The sequence below is a fragment of the Uranotaenia lowii genome, chromosome 3 (genome assembly GCF_029784155.1).
Source record: "Uranotaenia lowii strain MFRU-FL chromosome 3, ASM2978415v1, whole genome shotgun sequence".
Taxonomy (NCBI): Eukaryota; Metazoa; Arthropoda; class Insecta; order Diptera; family Culicidae; genus Uranotaenia; species Uranotaenia lowii.
In genome coordinates, this window is record NC_073693.1 from 369,209,193 (window position 1) to 369,227,479 (window position 18,287).

The 18,287-nt window shown below is 38.6% G+C and overlaps 3 protein-coding genes and 1 long non-coding RNA gene across 14 annotated transcripts in view; 2 read left to right on the forward strand and 2 right to left on the reverse strand.

The window, feature by feature from the left end:
• LOC129754380 (uncharacterized protein CG43867-like) overlaps positions 1–18,287 on the forward strand; it is a 691,811-nt gene that overhangs the window by 244,374 nt on the left and 429,150 nt on the right. The window lies entirely within an intron of this gene.
• LOC129754386 (transcription factor grauzone-like) lies at positions 11,313–13,235 on the reverse strand. Its single transcript, XM_055750439.1, has 4 exons — positions 13,171–13,235; positions 12,824–13,093; positions 11,665–12,747; positions 11,313–11,604 (listed from the first exon to the last, which is right to left on the reverse strand). The coding sequence occupies exons 2-4, from the start codon at positions 12,941–12,943 to the stop codon at positions 11,449–11,451; spliced, it is 1,359 nt and encodes a 452-aa protein (XP_055606414.1). The 5' UTR covers positions 12,944–13,093; positions 13,171–13,235; the 3' UTR covers positions 11,313–11,448.
• LOC129754390 (uncharacterized) lies at positions 13,718–15,881 on the forward strand. The gene is made up of 3 exons (XM_055750442.1): positions 13,718–13,855; positions 13,924–14,899; positions 14,960–15,881. The coding sequence occupies exons 2-3, from the start codon at positions 14,864–14,866 to the stop codon at positions 15,503–15,505; spliced, it is 582 nt and encodes a 193-aa protein (XP_055606417.1). The 5' UTR covers positions 13,718–13,855; positions 13,924–14,863; the 3' UTR covers positions 15,506–15,881.
• Positions 15,974–17,955, reverse strand: LOC129754394 (uncharacterized). Its single transcript, XR_008739018.1, has 2 exons — positions 17,526–17,955; positions 15,974–17,453 (listed from the first exon to the last, which is right to left on the reverse strand). It is a non-coding gene; the product is annotated as an uncharacterized LOC129754394 (long non-coding RNA).

Here is an 18,287-nt window from a genome sequence, read left to right on the forward strand (position 1 = left end):
CCATTGTTGAGCTGACACACATGTTTAGGATATTTTTAAGATCGTTCAAAAACTCTAGATATTAGCAGATTCAATACCGGCTGCATCTTGTGACCATTGTTTCTCCACTGTATTTACTGAACACATAATAAAAATAGGACTAGAGCTATTGAAATTTTTAACGCCTCAGATCTTCAGTTATTACAATCATGTACTTCTTAAAAATTTAAAAATTAAAAAAAAGCACATGATGTATTCCACAAAATATTAATTGAACACATCTTTGAATTGAGAATGAATTTATACGGGAGTCGAATTGCTTAATGCAATTCTTACGCTAGGCTACATTTTCAAAAACAGAATTGTGTAAATATTTTCTGAGAAGTGCATTCTAAAATTCACAGATGTTTTTCCCCTTTCAAATTTATAAATTGTTCACTGTCTTAAAGTATGAAATAATTAAAAATAAGTAAGGTACTTAGCTTTAACCATTTTGCAGAGACCCGAGTTTTCACGGTGATTTTCAGGATATCCGGAAGTTTTGTTTCACCTAGCGTAGCGGTCCACAGCATTCAATGAAAATGATCCTGGTTTAGAGCTTCAGAAACAACTCGGCCACACCACTTCCAAATCCGACTGCATTCCCTGTTGCAGCTACCAACTTCACCAAAACTTCGAAAAATTTCCATTTTTCGGGGCAACTTTAAAAAAATTTTACGAGAGCAAAATTTAATTCGTCTTGACAAACCAGTCGATTGCTTCGATCCCATATCAGTTTATCTGAATCAATTTGAAAGCATTTTAGCGACTTATTTCGGAAAATGATTGTACGCAGCTAAATAGGAAATTGATTTTATTTTCTGAAACTTTGAATGCTTTTTTTCCTAAACAAAGGTCTTGGCGCATTCGCCGTATTCAAAAATCGATACCGATATATCTTTCATTAATATATGGGAGAGTGGGGAATCATGGGCCACTTTTTTTCGTTGTTCCATAACTTCTTTATTATAAAAGATCAAATGAAAATATAAAATGTTATGGTTTTCTACATTTTCAAGGTATCATAAGGTATTTTTTTTAATTTTCAATAAATTATTTTCCCCAAATTCTGACTGTTTGAAAAAAAGCAATATTTTTTGGATTTTGAAAAATGGTGGGGAATCGTGGGCCACCAAATCCAAATTGACCAAATAACATGCAAAGTTTATGAGTTGACCCAAAACTGTGATTTCCTAATTAATTTCGTTATTCTAAAGCAATTTCAGATGATGAAATAAAAAAGTGAGCGATGCATGATCGAATATATTCCAAAACCTGGCTCGCGAAAGTTTTGGCAAAAATTCTTATATAGGATGGACAAAATATTTGTCATAACTCTTCATTTGGCAAAGGAAAACTTTACAGATAGGTAAAAATTATTTTAAGTTCTGAATGTGTATAAAAACATAAAAATATAGGTGGTTCAAGATGTGTGGCCCACGATTCCCCACAAGCTATGATTTGCAAATTGATTGCGTTTGTGTGACTTATTGATGTTTCATAAAAAATTCCTTTTCCATGTGAAAGATCATGACAAAACTAAGATCATAAGCGTATGAGCATATTTTTGTTATGCACTTTAGGTTCCCCATCGATGAAATTAGCGGGTGTTGTTTTAATTATGTAAGTAAATTGTTCTAACTTTTTTAAGCTTGATCAATAAAAGAAGCATATGATGCGTATTTCAGTAAACAACATATAGGAATACATGCTCACGCAAAGCGACGACGATGACACTTGGTTTGAGATTTTTATCTCAACTCACATCTGAGATATTAAAAGCGGCCCACGTTTCCCCATGGCCCACGATACCCCACTCTCCCCTACATAATATAAACAAGGTGAAACATATAAATGGGCAAAATAAACTAAGGAGTAAGAACAGTAAAAAAGGCAAAATTTGATTAAAAAGGCGAATGTCTCACTTTAGTGCTGAGCAACAAGCCTCGAGTTCAAATGTTGAACAATTAATTCATCAAAGGTACAAATCGTCCTCTGACTGAATATTTTTGAAGAAAAAAAAATGATCAGTGGAACAGTTTTGAAGAAATTAGTCATTTAATGGATAACAATTGGCTTTCCAAAGCCTCCAAAATGTCCGATTACAGGGTGGCCAGCGAACCAGGAAAACCGGGAAAAAACCGGGAATTGAAAATAGCACCGGGAAAACCGGAAAATAACCGGGAATTTGAAATCAAAACCGGGAAAAACTGTCACCAAAAATCATTTTCCTCTTAATATACTTACATACTAAATAGGAAAGTTCATCAATATAATTTTTTCCAGAAGCTTTGGATACAAATTGGTCAATTTAGTTCTGTAGTGATTCAACAAGAGATGGAGTTGTATGTTTTTGTGCCCTATTTGAATTTTTTCTTTAAATATTAAAAATAACCAGCCATAAGAGTCCGAATTTAGAAAACCTGTTTCTAATAATTAAATTTAAAATAGAATTTTGACCTTTTATCAAAAATTCAAATACGAAATTCAGAAATAATATTCATATGGGATTTGGCGACTTTGAATGGATTATTGGTATACTTTTTTGGTCAGCAGTTTAATAAAAACGACTATTTCTTATGATTCCAAGGGTCGATCAAGGATTGAAACGTTGGAATGATAAATAAAATGTCTATTAATGTTGCTATCTATATTGTTGCTATCCATTAGACTGTTTGCCGAAAAAGTATCACACAGAATTTATGTTCAAAATATTGATAAGAGTTTCAGAATCTGAATTTAATTTCGATTTGAATTCAAAGTTCAGGTAGAAAATTCAAATTAAGAGATCGGATTGAAATTTCTATTATTTATACAGAAGTCCGACTCAAAATGAAGATGAAGAATTCATATTCAGAATTCAAGTTTAAGGGTAGGATTTCTGATTAAAAAATCAAACTAAAATTTCAAATTTACAATTTAAGATTAAAATTAAAATGGAATTTTTAAAAGAAATATACAGCGTCAAAATCAGAGTCTGTTTTGAGAATTTCTGTGGAAAAGATAAATTTTTGAAAAACAAATCAATTTATATAACTAAAATTAATCTAGATTTTAAAGTTCGAAACTTAGAATAGAAATTAAAAATTAAAATTCTTTTTTCAAATTACATTGGATTTTTATTCTAAATTCGAAATTTCTCTATCACTTCTATTTTAAGAAACATGTCGTTTGGAAGCTCTAAACCTCATCAGTTCTGAGTAAATAAATCTATATGAGGACTTCAGAGTCAAAAGGGTATAAGTGCAAAAATGTTAGATTTGGAGTTAACACCGTCAATCTTTTATCGATATTTCAAACTATATTTTGTGGTTTTTTAGATTTCAAGAATTTTATTTTTATATGTTAACATTCGAAAAAAGAAGTATTTTTTTAAATGTACGGAAAATAACCAAACACCACATCTTAAATGCGTGTTTCTCGAAATTATACCCCTTTGGATCAAAAAGCCTTATGATTTCTACAAACTTATGTTGCCCTCGAGGATTCAGATGTTTCCTAGGTGTTGTAGATCTCTTAAAACAATGCCTTACTTTTGGCGTAAAATTCTTTTAAATGTCTACGAATTTTCCGTGTTTTACAGAATCAATACAATTCACGATTTTCAATTAAATTGATATGGCAAAGCATCTATAATTTTGAAATCCTTCGAATGTGGTTCAATTTTTCTAAAAAAAAGGTAAATACACATTTTTAGAAAAAAATGTATTTTCAAAGGTCAACGAAAACTTAACCAACTCTTTAGCTGAAAAAAGCTTATTGCCTAGAATCAGCGCCTCAAATAGAAAACAATTCTTTAATCTTGACTCTTCATAAAGGGTAAATTTTGTAAACCTGTGTTAGCAATTGAATTTAGAATAAAATTTTGAAATTTAAATACGATTCATTTACTTTCATATTAAAAAATTGTAAAATGTCTTTTCTATGGTACAGCAAGTATTTATCTGGGTATGTTGAAACCGGAAAAAAGATTAAAATCTTGATCAGGAAAACCGGGAAAAAACCGGGAATTTGATTATGGACATCCGCTGGCCACCCTGCGATTACCTAGCTTGACCGATTAACGAACGAGTACTGTACTATTTACAATGATCTCATTTATCGGAATTACCTCTATAGGACTAAAGGGTGTCCACGATGAAATTGCCACACTATGAAATTGCTCTAACTTTTTAACCGTTTGATAGAATTTAATGAAAATTTGGGTGGATTTAGTTCCTAGTGCATTGTTTACAGTCATTGTTTTTAAGTCCTGTGATCAAAACTCGTGGAAATGAAGTCGAAAGAACAGCTCGTGCGTGATAAAATCTTGCGCATTCATCACGAGAACAAGGATCTCTCACATCGTTCCATCGCTAAAACGTTGGGAATCGCGAATTCCACGGTGACGCGAGTGGTTAAGCGGTTCGAGGAACGATTGACCACCGATCGGGAGCCCAGAAGTGAAGGAAAAAGTATTCCATACTACACAAAAAATCACATCCGCGTAGTTGGGGTCTTCAAGCGAAACCCGAACGCCTCCGTTCGGGACGTGGCTAAGAAGCTGCACCTAAGCCGAAGTTTTGTCCAGAGGGCCAAAACTGAGGCTGGGCTTCGAATGTTCATTGTTCAAGTTACAAAAGGCTCTTTATTGCGACAAGAAGCAAAACAAGTCCGCCAAAACCCGTGCCAGGAAGTTGTACCTCAACATGCGGACGAAAGTTGAATGCTGCATCATAGACGACGAAACATATGTGAAGGCCGACTTCAAACAGATCCCCGGCAACCTATTTTTCACGGCCAAGAAGAAGTTCAACGTTCCGGAGCATGTCCGCACTCAGAAGATTTCCAAATATGCGGATGGCCTCATGCCACTTCTCCAAGGACGTGCTGAAGTGGTACCCTACCCCACCGAGATGTACTGGGCGATTATGAAGCAGCACCTTCTTAAACGACCTAAGGTAGTGAAGACAGTCGAGGAATTGAAGAAAGTGTGGGTTTACATGCAAAAAACGGTTGATTCACAGGTTGTGCAGAATCTTATGGAGGGGTTTAGGCCAAGGTGCGGGCATTTGCGTATGGACTGTAAATAAAATACGAGTAAAATGGTGAAATGAAGTTTAAAAGTTATTTTTCAATCCCTGAAAATTTGATGGCAATTGGATGAAAACTCGAATTTTGTGAATCAATTTTGGGTGTGGCAATTTCATGGTTTACTCTCTTAATCGGACTGAGTACATATTTACCGGATTTAAAAAAAAAATACACAGAAATATTGTTCATGATTTTCTGAAATCAGTTGAATTCATGCTACGCTTAAAAATTTCTATTACCACCGACTCCTATTGTCCTTCGCAATGGCTAGCTTCCGATACACGCGACATAACTGCTCTCATTTACTCTCCATCGAAAAAAGCGCAGACCTGTCATACTGAGCGCTTTGGAAAGCGCGACAAAGCTGATGCTAGGGTGTTTTGAAGCGCACAAGTCGGACATCCAATAGGAATATTATTTTTTCTCTGTTTGAAGCAGTTCGAATTTTTGATAATAAACTAAATATTATGATTATGACATCGTTGAGAAAATTCTCATGAATACTTAGTTCCCACAAAAACAGCAAGGAAATTTGTCTGTTGTAATTTCAGCATTCTCGCAATCCGCAATCTTGAAAATCTCTTGTAGAGATTTTTTTATGTTAATAAATTATTTATAATATCATATAATTCAACACTTTTTTCAAAGCAACACTCGATAAATATTTATTCAAATTTATGTTTCTTTTATCTTTACAGGATTCGAAGATTCGAAGGCAACTGGTTCTGGGCACTCCGGTTTCGAGCCACACCGCTGGTTTGCAGCTGTTCGAGGAGGACACCCGGATGAGTGGTGACTTCAACTTCACCACACCAACCCGATTGGTCACGGCAGGACCTCATGGTATGAACGAAGAATCCCAGAGTTCGTGCTTAAGCAGTGCGAGTATTACTCAAGACAACAACAATTTATCAATCCTCTCGCTGACAGCCAGCGTTCGGAAAACCAAAGCCAAGATGGAGGTCATCGACATGAATGGGTAACTGGTTTTGTCGGAGTGTCCGTGTTCGAATGTTATTCTAAATGTCTGTTTTTCAGCCAAACTTCCGTGGAGCACATAGCCGAGTATGAATGGCCCCAGCCGACAGCTGCCAATCCCAGGGGAGGCGGTGACACGTACATGATCCAAGAACAAATTGCCGAGTATCTGGATGTCAAAAGCTTCAAGCGGAAATATCCAGACTTGATGAGGAGACCCGTGGATATGGAAGAACGGAACTACATTATGGAGAAAGGTTTGGCGTCCGAGAAGATGTGTGACCTCGGCCTAACGGCGGTGTACGCTTCAGAAATTCTCGACATCATGTGCAACGATTATCCAGAAAAGTACGAAGAATACAAACGATATCAACGAGAGAAACATTACCGGGATCGCCAAAAGTACCTACGAACAGCGGCCGCTGCTATCCTTGCCGAGGGTATCGACAAAAGTCAAGTACAGAAAGACAGAGCAATCAAATCAGCCTCTAGCTGGAATGCCATGATGAATAAAGAGTAAGTTAAACGTTATGGTTTGCTTGTGAGCAATTTGCTAAAACTTTATTTTACAGGCGAAAGGAAACTAGGCAATCGTGCATGGATCTGCAGTCGTACATCGTACAGGTTCCGAGAGAATATCAATTTAGGCAACAACCGACTGAATGGAACGCAAGTCACTATCCGATAGCATTGGTTCCAGGACAATTTTCGGAGTATTATCGAACGTACACACCGGAAGAATTAGCGTAAGCAAGCATAATACCATCGGTGAAAAGACGTTGAAGTAACACTTTTTTTAACTTTCTAGGTGTTATCCTATCAATACGGCTCTGCTGGATCCCTTCCAACTAAGGGCAATTCTTCGTTCGGACAGGTACAAGCAATTACTAGCAGAAGTGGCTTCAGCAGAGGAATCTAGCGACAGTGGTGACAGTAGCAGTGACGATTCTAGCAGTAGTGATGATAGTGACGAAGAGAGTGAATCGGATTCAAGCGGTACCAGTAGTAGTTCGGATGATTCGGATACGGTAAGAATGGGATCATTTGAGTATTCCTATTTCAAACTAACAATAATCTTGGTTGAATTTACAGGAGTCTAAATTAACACTGACGTCTACAAGTTTCAAAACAGCCAGCTGTACGGCCATCAGCAAAAACTGTACCGATATCAATAGTCCCAACAAATTAAACCAATTGTCGATAGCACCAAGTAAAAACCCACATCAGATGCCGGCAACGGTGCTTTCGCAGCAGATGCCGGTAACGGTGATTTCGCAGCAGATGCCGGCAACGGTGGTTTCGGGGAATGTCAAGAAAGAGGAAACCAATCTAGTGGTGGGATCTACAACACCGATTAATCCATACATGTGCGCTGTTTGTTTAGGGCCACAGAACAAAAACCAGCGAAATCAACCTGAACGGTTCATACGATGCTCGGTTTGTAGGCGAAAAGGTAAGCTATTGAGTTTCACACAGTTGTTACACAATCTCTTCTCTAACGTGAACTTCAACATAAATAATTCCATTTTTCGAATAACAGCGCATCCAACGTGCATTGACATGTCTGCCAAAATGTTCAAGCGTGCCTCGGAATACCCGTGGCAGTGTGCCGATTGCAAATCCTGCCAAAAATGCCACCGGCGTCCGAACTGCCCACCCATAGAGGCAGCACCATCGGTCACCAGCCGGCGAATGGTCTATTGCGATCAATGCGATCGTGGTTTCCATCTTGCCTGCATTGGATTACGTAATTTACCTGAAGGTAAGCGTTGACCAACAAATCGACAAGGTGTCCATTGAACATCTTTAACAGATTTATTCTTTCTATCCTTAACAGGCCGATGGCACTGTACAGTGTGTTCAATATGTAACCGATGCGGTGCCCGGAGTCCAGAGGGTCATCCGAATCCGTACCTCACTGTGCAGCAGAGAGAAAGCTTAGCTATGGTGGCTAACTGGTTGCACGAGTATGCTACCAACGAATTGACAAAGATTCGAGAGCATGTTCTAACTTTGTGTGTGCCTTGTGTGCGATTGCGGAAACAGCAGGAAGAAGAACGATTGCAAAGGCTAGAACGACGGCTTCAACAGGAGAAACTTGATAATGAAGCTCTTACTGTTACTGCCGCTGCTGCTGCTGTCATTTCAAGAAGCGATGGAACCAGCAACAGTAGTAGTAGTAGTGGTAGTAGCAGCAGTAGTAGAGTTAGTACAGGTAGTTATAGTAATAAAATTAATAATAGCGCTCCTGATCAAAGTGCGACTATCGGTTCTAGCGGTAGTAGCTTAGGTGGTAGCAATAATAACAATAGTAGCAATGGTGTCGAGCATTCAGGAAATATTCCGAAGACGACAGGGGAGGCACCACCAACAGATAAACCTCCGGCACCGGTGCTCTCCTCGGCTCCCTCCGGTACGGGATGAGAGTAAGTGATGTGTCCTGTCGTTTTTTTCTTTTCTTCTTATTTTAAAACGCAAACCATGCAACAAAAAGTAAAGATTGAAGACTTATTTTGCTAGTTGTACGTTTACTTTACAGAATAATTAATCTAGGTACTAATAGATATATCAACCGTGTATATTTTTGATCGAATTGTTTTGTACAAAAACGTCATTAAAGCAATGGTTTTCGTTCGTTTGCTCCGCCCCGTCGTCAGTGTCAAAATGATTAGAAATCAGCAGTTCAACGATTCCGATCATTTAACTAACAACCAACCTTCGTCTCTCATCGGTTGAAATTTTCCGTCAGAGAACATGTATGTTCTAGTACGGTCAGCTCGAAATTTGTTTCAATAATAGATTTAAATTTATTAAATTCACAAAGAACTTGAAGTCATTCACATTTTCCTTGAGTATCAGAACAAAATCTTCATGAGAATCGGACAGAGATGACTTTGTGACTACATTACATATTATTTATGTAAGTTTTTCAATTTTTTCCGTTTTTACATAACGGTCAATTCTTTTTTTTGTGAAGAGTGCCAAATGACCTATGTCAAATGTATGTTCGCATTGAGAAATAAAGCATGTTTCGAAAGAGTTTACTTTACAAATCAATTATCAATCAATAAATACTGCCAAAAAGGATGATTATCTGTCCAACAATGCAGTTTTGTGAACTTATGTTCTACACGTGCTGTTAGTGGTGAAAAAGTTTTAGCACAATCTTTCATGATTACATTTAATTGATATGAAAACTAACTCATAGATCTCAGTGGAAACTTATGTTTCTTTGAAAAGATCTAATTCACTTAACACTAAGGCATACATCTTTCAAGGATTTGCATCTTACAAATGCTCAAATCACCAGCCCATAGAAAGAGTACTATGTATGTATGCTTTGACCGAGATTCGTCTCAAGACCGCTGGCTTAGAAGACTTGAACACTATCTTGTAGGCCACAGTCGGCCAAGTCGGAATTTTGTTGTTCAAAGTGTAGTACCTAGTTTATCTAATGCGTGTGCAATTACGATATAAGCAATTTTTCGTATCGCTTATACTCACACACTTCATGCCTAAATCAATACAATTACTTTTTCAATTTTTGTATAAAAATCAGCTGGCTAACACTGAACATTGACAGAGCGAAACCAAAAAAAATTTTTTTTTAAATCTGCTGTGCGGAACATTAAATTCTGTAACTTTCTACATAATTCTAAATTACAAATCGACTCAAAGAGACCAATAGAGTTCGGTTGGAATGCGAATCGCTCGACACAACGATAGAACATTGAAAACCCCCCAGAAATAGCAATGTAAAAAAAAGTAAACATTTAGTCCAGACAGTCAGTTATTTTTGGACTTCATAATTAAATAAAAAATCTGTTTTGAGGGAAAAAATTGATAAACATGGCGAAGGCTACAATCTCATCGAATCTTTAGTTTTATATTTTACGTCTAGGTATAGAATTAACAAAATAATTGAGTTATGTTATGATCTACTTACACCAAGACTCGTCGCAACATTCGATTCGTGATGTTTTCGTTTAGGACGAATTATTGGGAAGAATGTAAAACGAATTTTAGATAAAGAATGATGGAAATCGTACAAGCGATGATAAACGAAGAATAAAAAAAAATGTACCAAGTTACAGATGGCAGATGATGAATTTTCATATAAGATTGGCATAGTTTTCCTTAGAGTGAAATCCGGTCTACTATTTTTTCAGCTGTATAGAATAACAGAGATAGAAAGTACTATACCGTAAAGCATACAATATAATAATTGTTAATAATTTGCGGATGCAAAATAGTGTAAAGTTAACGATAAAACCCGTGTAAATATAAAATCAATCCCTAGCTTTTAATGAAAGCAAAACAACAGATCGCGAGCATAAACATAAAATCTACTTCTAACAAGTATTACAAACACGTTTGGTGGCAGGTAGAATTTCCGGTTGCTACTAGAAATCAACGGACTCAACTTCTGTTGGTTGAGAGACTACTTAGAGAAGAGCATTTGTTTGACGAAGACGCGAAACTGGAAAAAATAATTGCACCGATCTTTTTGTGCGCCAATCCTACTGAGCGACTTGGTTGATGCTCTGCTTCTTAGTTATATTTGATTCTGTTGAGCGTGGCGACAGGATATAGAAAGAAGTGAACTATCGTAAATACTGAGCACTAGCTTGTAAATTATTAAACGATTATTCTTTTAATGGATACTTTTTTAAAAATATAACCGTTATTTTCGTACCTTCTTGATGCCGAAATGACCATATTTTCATCCCTTTTGAAGCACACTTAAAATTTTTATGAATCCCATCGTAACACCGTTTGTATGAGGCAAGCATTCAAGCACGATCATAGACATTCAATGAGCATAAAAATGCCGACAAGGATCACGTGTACTGTAAAGAAACATTCGATTCTGATTTATTTCTTATCTAATCTCGATTACAGTTGGTTGGAGACAAAGATGCAACCACTTTTTTCACATTTCACATAATGGATGAGAATCATCGTCGGAAGAACCAAGTCGAATAAAGTTGAAAAGAATGGAAAGCTTCCAGTATCTTGGTTGGTGCGCCCTATGGTGATACCGGAAAGCACATCGAATCATTGGCCACGCCAGATCTTTCTACGAACAATGATCCAAATCTTTAACTCGAATTTTACATCTTGTAACGGTGCAAAACAGATGGACTCGTACAAAGACGAGGGTCCTGAAGCTCAACTCAACGAAATCACGCTCAACTGTACGACTAATTCTTCGGAAAGAAATAATACAAAACACACGTGCGTTCGAACTACATGTTAACATTTAAATTGTTTAATCGCTACAAATCGTTCGAGGTATAATTTTATTCATAAATGTGGTATGAAATTTCCATATTTTATCAACCTCTCGGTCTTTTTGAAAAAAAAATTCTGCCATGCTTATCCACCGTTTTTGGGTTTCTTCCGTTGGTATTCTAACCACTCGATGGGATGAGCTTTCTTCCTATGGACACTGATGTTCGCTGAAGAGTTGAATTCCTTCCCGCAGATTTCGCATTTATAAAGTTGCTCTCCGGTGTGCGTTGCCGTGTGTTCCTGCCAAATGAAATTTCAAATTAGTAATCAAAAACTTATTTAAAAGAAAGTCGGTCAAACCTTTAGAGCGATGGCCCTCTTGAAAGCCTTGCTGCACATCGTACACTGGTGAATTCGCTTGGCCGTATGCTGATCCCTAATGTGCTTCTGCAAAGCATGTGTGTTCGGTGAACGTTTGCCACAAATGTGGCACTCGATTATCATCGCCTTTTCCTCGTGCCGTTTCATGTGTCTTCGCAGACTTAAACTGTTTTTCATCCACTGGCCGCATTCTTGGCACTTCAGGCGAGTTTTGTTGAAGTGTTCTGCTCGATGTACTGCCAGCGCTCCTTTGGATTTCAGTATCTTCGCACAGATATCGCAAATAACTTCATTGGCACGTTCATGAACGGTACGAATGTGATACCGGAGGGATCCTTTGTTTTGAAAGCTGCTGTTGCAAATTTCACATTCCTGATTTTTTCGATCGTGTGTCAAAATATGTGTATTTAGCAAATGCTTTCTTGCGAATTTCTTTGGACAATGTTCGCATTGAAAACTTTTATCTTGGTCAGAAAGATGCATTTGAAGCTTATGATTACGTAAACTACGCTGAGAACAGAAGTTTTTACCGCATTCTAAGCATTGGAAACAATTAGGATCGATATGGATTCTTATGTGCTCTCGAAGCAGTGAAACCGTATCGAATTTCAAATTGCAACACATGACGAACGCTTTCTCGTTATGAGATTCACGATAGTGATTATTAAGATCATTAAAATTTGCAAACTCCATACAGCATAGGTGACAACTCATTGAACAAAACTGTAGAATCTCCTCATCGCTTACAACAAAAGACCCTGAATCCGATTCGATAAGTTCTGTTTTAACTGGTGTCGCTACATTTAGGGATCCATCATCTGTGGAATAGTCGTCATCCAATAAAAGGGTGAATTCTCCATCAGCTTCTTCATCATCATCGGCATTAAGATTTTCTAATTCTTCTGAACTTTGGCTTTCTTCGGCTTTAATTTCTCCCATATAAACTGTCGCGTTCTGTTGATAAAACCGGTGATCTTTTTCTACTTGAAGGTAGAATTCATGAAAGCTTTTGATTTTTGTATCGCAGTTCAAACATATCCAAGCATTCTTGACTTCTTCAACCTGCAAGTTAATGAGGGAGCTTTAATATTTATTTAGTTAATTTATTAATACATGTGCATTGAAATATTGAAATTACCGTAAACCAAAAATGTTTGTATATTGCCTCGGCGAGTTCGGAATCCTCGACGATTGCTTCACCTTCGGCATTGTCCGTTCGGAAACACAAGAAACAACCTGTGCCTTCTTCTGCACTCATTTCACTAATTAATGCTTTTTAATTTATGTATTTAAAAAAAAGAACCTGATCTGTTTGGGTGGAAAAACCGTGTTGTTGTTTATGTTATTACACTACTCATTTCGACGCTGCTAATGCGAACTCCTCGTTCTGCAAGAAAAATTCAATGGTCTGGTTTTGTTTAATTCAAAACGTTAATTCGTTTTAGTTTTCTGCTAATTAACAAATTAAGAGAAATTAAAATTTACAAATAACAGAGATTTGGCACACAGTTATTAATACGAATGGTTTGTTTTTAACCAATACAGGATTTAATTTCACATGAATACGTTTGTTCGGTCATTTTTAACAGTGACGTCACAGCCTATACCACTACTAATGTATAGTTGAACACCACCTTCTTTTAACATTCCTTGGGTGGCAGGGTTGCCAATTTTTTTTTTTTCAAGAATCAGGAACTTCCATGTGAAATAAAAATTAGGGACATATGAGTAACAGAAATTTCGGTTGAGGGTAGGATCTTTTTGTGGTCTTCGCTACACATTTTGACCTTCCTAAATGGTCTAAGGCGGTTCCGTATAAGGGGTATTAGGATATATTGACAGTTTTACACGAACACCACCTTAGCAGGAGGCCTCAGCCCTAACCTCAAACCATGGGAGAACAGAATCAATTTTTGGGAAGGGCGCACGATAAACGCGATTTTGCGGTACTAATATCGACAAATTCGCCCTGTGGAAAAGCGACACACAGATGCTCGTGTTTAGATTTTTTTGCAGGGCTGATAGATTAGGGTGGTGTAAAATGTCAAAAATCCCAATCAGCCATGCTGTGACATTGTTTACAAAACAAGAAGGTATCAAAGTGCATCAAGCACGCAGGTATCACCGGCTTTAGATTATTGAGCGACTGAATAATATCGGTTCAGTGACAGTGCGTATTTAAAATTCGTTTTGGTTTCGTAAATTTTTCATAAATTCTAACATCTTTCTCCCCTACAGCGGAATCCGAGGAAAGTCTGTTCCTTCTGGCTCAGAAGCTGAGCAAACTCTAATCAACGATGATCTCTTGCGGGTACGGCATCTGGACGAAGTGTCGAGTTCGGCGATATCGGATGCTTTGCGCTGAAGTTGTCGTCGAGGATCTGCTAAAAGACTGAACGTGCGGCACTGGCCAACGATGCCAGTCGGAGGGCGGTGAAGTTAAACCCATTCATGAGGCAATCGTTGCCGAACTATGCCAGCGTGGAGAGAAACCGGATCCGACGGAAGTGTTTCAGCTTTCGAGCACCGATATATTTGCCACTAGTCAGCCAACGGCCTTAAACTCGTCGGTGGTTTGGTTCGGAAATGGATGTGGCGGAGGTGGGGGAGGAGGAGTAGGAGGTGGTGGCAGTTTTATTATTAACCCGGACGTCGGAATCGAGCTTCAACAGCAGCAGCATCAACAGTTAATTAGCGGTAGTCATTTATCTACTCCACTAGATCAGATTGGGGTCCCATACAGAATATAATCAATACACCAAATAATGCTCCACAACAGCAACCTTAGCTCCAACAGAGTCAGAATATATCTAGTATAACAGATGTTGAACAAACTCCAGGCAGTGGTGCAGGGGCGGAAGTGGGGACCCCTTTCCGGAAGCAACAGTTTAAGTATCTAGCCACCATGAGTCCTACCATTCCTAGTTTCGATGTTTTACCTATAATGCATAGTCCAGTTTTAAGCAGTGACCAATCGAATTTGATAATGCCACCTTCGCCACAGCAGTTCTCGACTTTGGCCACCGGTTGTCATCAGCCGCAACAACCTCCCGGTTCGTAAATCCAACAACAGCTGAATACGATACAGCAACAGCAAATCATAGCCGAAAGTGAACAGCAGAAAATTGCTCTCCTGTGCAGTAACTAAAAGTTGCGTGGCCACCACAATTTAGGTACAATGTGCAACATAATTAAAAGGAAAATGGATACTACGGTAAGCATTAGCTATCCCGATTTCCTATTGCCGTATTAAGTTCAGTTTTTTTCTTTTTAGACAACAATGATGCTGCTGCAGCTACAAAAAACAAACACCAAACCGATTGTGTTTAGTCAGACAGGCAGCCAGTTGATGACGCTGCGAACATCCAACACGACCGGCGGTGCCCTGCAGGCCCATAATGTACGGCGAAGTTCCAGGCTTTTTAGCAACAACAACTATTCAGTGAAGGAGAACACCAAGAGTCCTCAACTGAATTATAAATTCGTGGCATCTCGATCTCCGCCGCTTAAACCTAACATAAGAATTTGCAAGAATCTAAACAGTAGTACGGCCAGCTTGCTGGAAAATGTCCATGAACGAAAGTCTTCAACCGGAAGCGATGGAAAGGAGAAGATCGAAACCATCACTTCCAGTGAAACGTTAAGTGAAAAAGTTTTCATCAACAACAGTGTCAACAGTGCCCAGAAAATGGCACAGCACGGGCTGGCCATGAAAAAAACAGAGCGCCGATGGCTTGATGACACTGCTGCGGGAACTCGGCCAGAACTATCTTCGGTTACAGAGCTACGAGTGCGCAAAGGCTATCGAACGCTTCAGTAACGTTCCATCGCATCACTACAACAGCAGTTGGGTTAAAAGTATGATCGCCCTGTCGCACCACGAGATACGAGATTATGAAGCTGCCGTTAACATTTTCCGGCTGATTCATGTTGATAAAATAATATAAATCGTTCAACCAGTCTTTTTTATAAACTTCCGTAATTTTCATCAATATTCAAAAATAAAAATATTTCACAAAGTTTTGGTTTATATTTTTGTCAGTATTTTAATACAGAACCAGCATTTTTGTCGAATTGAATAGAATACAATAATGTTAAAAACCTAGGATACCATGACATCGAGCATGGTATGTTTGGTCGTGTGAGGACCACCTTGTCGCTAAAGCGAATTTCATAGATTCCCTTCGGGCCTGAGGAAAATCACCTGACGTTCCAGTTAGGGATGTGTTAGCTGTGATGGATTTGGACTACATGTTCGAAATATATCATTTCCTAAAAGTTATTGATCTTCATCTGTAATTCTTTTTATTTTCATATTTCTCTTTCTATCCTTCTTTCTCTTCTAAACAAGTGTTAAGCTAAGCATACCAAAATTGTAAAAATGCAAAACGAGTTTGGCTCGTTATAGCTTTACATTGTATGTATTAGGAAATATTCTTTTAAATACAAACATGTAACATTTATTCCTTTTCTTCTAAAGTACAACAGCTGTAACCTAGTGTTACGGATCGGAAATTTTAAGCTCCAAAATTTTAGCCAGCTCGAGGCGTAAGAATTTCATCATTTCCGCCTGCAGCTCAATCCACCATCCAGTACAGTTCTATCTGCAGATCGCTGCCCGAGAACAGGACCATCGGCAGCAGCGGAACCGTTGTGGTTTCCCGAATGTAGATCCGGGACGTTTTAACTTTTTTTCTGGTAGACCAGGTACGTGGAATTGAAGTGGCCACATGTGGCATTTATCGAGGACGGATAAAAGAAAACGTATCCATCCTGTTGGGTTTTAAAACGAAGATCGGACGGTTGAGGCAGTTTGGGTACCGCACCACTCGCTCCACTGATGAAACTTTTCTCTGGGTTTATGACGTTTGGGTAGAGGGCAGCGGATAGGATGGCCGCTAGGAGCCGGTTATTCTCTCCGTTAGAATTTATTTCCGTTCCGGTAAGCTACTTGTAGCTCATCTTTAATAAATTTCCCCCGACGACTACTCAAATCTAGTGGAACAAATCCAATGGACACCAGCAATTCCAAGAACTGTTGCTTCATTTCATCGATCGTGTGAAGCGTTTTGGTCGACAGGTAATTCTCTTCGGCAAAACAGTTGGTCGCATATCGACTGCGCTTCGAAGTCTCCTTCCATTTCCTGTAATCATTAAGCATCGTCAAATGATTGCTATTCGCAATACCGAACAGCCGCTTTCTACTTTCTGGTTCGTTCCTTTTGTTGAAGGGAGACACAAACGGACTCTTGTAGCTAAAACAAGTCGCTATCGTTAGCACACTATCCAGGCACTGAAAAATAGCTCCAAACAGCATGAGCTTTCCTATCCGCACATCTACCGATAATGCTGCTAAATGATGACCCGAAGCAGTCAGTTGTTTCTTGGCGGCATCAATGTTCTCATCACTAGGTGGTCGTCAATGGTCAATGGTACCCGAAGTTTCAGCGATGTTGGTACTCAGCATAATTTTCCTTTTCCCTTGGGAGTTTTTCGGAACACCTGGGCCTGTTCCTCGCTGCACAGCGTCGAGTGTAACGGTATCAGCAGGAAGCGATCCTCTCGGGGGCCAAACATGCGACTATCCAGCAGGGCTTCGTGAACGTTCTTGACCTCTTCCAGCCCGGGGAGGAAGATGAGAATCGTTCCCTCCTGGGGCCACTGATGATCGCCATCGACGTTAAATCGTAGGATGTGCTCGATCAGCTCCGGGTTGATGCGGAGGGGGTCCAACAGATAAAGTGTTTTGCAGGTTGCCTTGGAGTATTCTGTGGAATATGAGAAAAAATGTGAATGTTTGTTAACAATAATTCACCAATTACAATATCAGCAACACCTACAGACGAAAGTTCCTATACTTAACTCACTGATAGTACAAGTATCAAGTGGTCAAGTTGTTGGAAAATACACAATCCATCACGACCTGGTTCAGCGGTATCGGGCGATAATTGGGGAATGGTTGGTAAAAATTCTGGTTCCAGTTTAACTTTCTGCTTCAGTAGGGAGGGCGTTGAGGAGGAACTGCTGCTGGAGGCAGTGCTTGGAGATCGGGCTTCACGACTTTTGCCCGAGGAGCTAGGAGATTGTTTTTCCGTTTTGGCATTACAGTCACTGTTGTTTGTTGTAAAACAAAAACAAAAAAGATTTACATCAAGTTGGTGGTGACGTCATATAAAACACCACTACCAAAGCACGACTTTTTCGTCATACTTTTCGTTGATTTTCTTTGACACAAAACGTAAACAATGTAATAAGCTGTCAAAATTTTGGCATGCGTGCCCGCTTCTCCACCTTGCCTACTTTGTGTCAAAGTTGTTCCACCCTAGATCTATCAGCCCTGATTTTTTTGGGTGTTCAGGGCTGCCAAGTGCATTGATATTTGGAAAATGATTATATTTTTTTAATTGCATTTTTATTGAAAAACGTTTTCATGAGTACTGAGAATTTGCAACTTTGCCGTAGATTTCTATTAGAATATGAAATTAAACGCAACATTTATCTGAACTGATTAACAACTGTCTGTATCGCACACTTAAACGATGTAGCGAATTATGTGAAAATATTATAAATATTCAGAGCATGCAGGCTATTATTTTCATAGT

Excerpts from the sequence above, each read along its gene's own strand:
- LOC129754386 (XM_055750439.1), bottom strand. The coding sequence starts at position 12,943 with ATGAGTGCAGAAGAAGGCACAGGTTGTTTCTTGTGTTTCCGAACGGAC. Across the intron at positions 12,748-12,823 it reads ACAAACATTTTTGGTTTACG|GTTGAAGAAGTCAAGAATGC; the intron begins GTAATTTCAATA and ends ATTAACTTGCAG. Across the intron at positions 11,605-11,664 it reads AGAGGGCCATCGCTCTAAAG|GAACACACGGCAACGCACAC; the intron begins GTTTGACCGACT and ends TTCATTTGGCAG.
- LOC129754390 (XM_055750442.1), top strand. The coding sequence starts at position 14,864 with ATGTGCAACATAATTAAAAGGAAAATGGATACTACG. Across the intron at positions 14,900-14,959 it reads AAAGGAAAATGGATACTACG|ACAACAATGATGCTGCTGCA; the intron begins GTAAGCATTAGC and ends TTTTCTTTTTAG.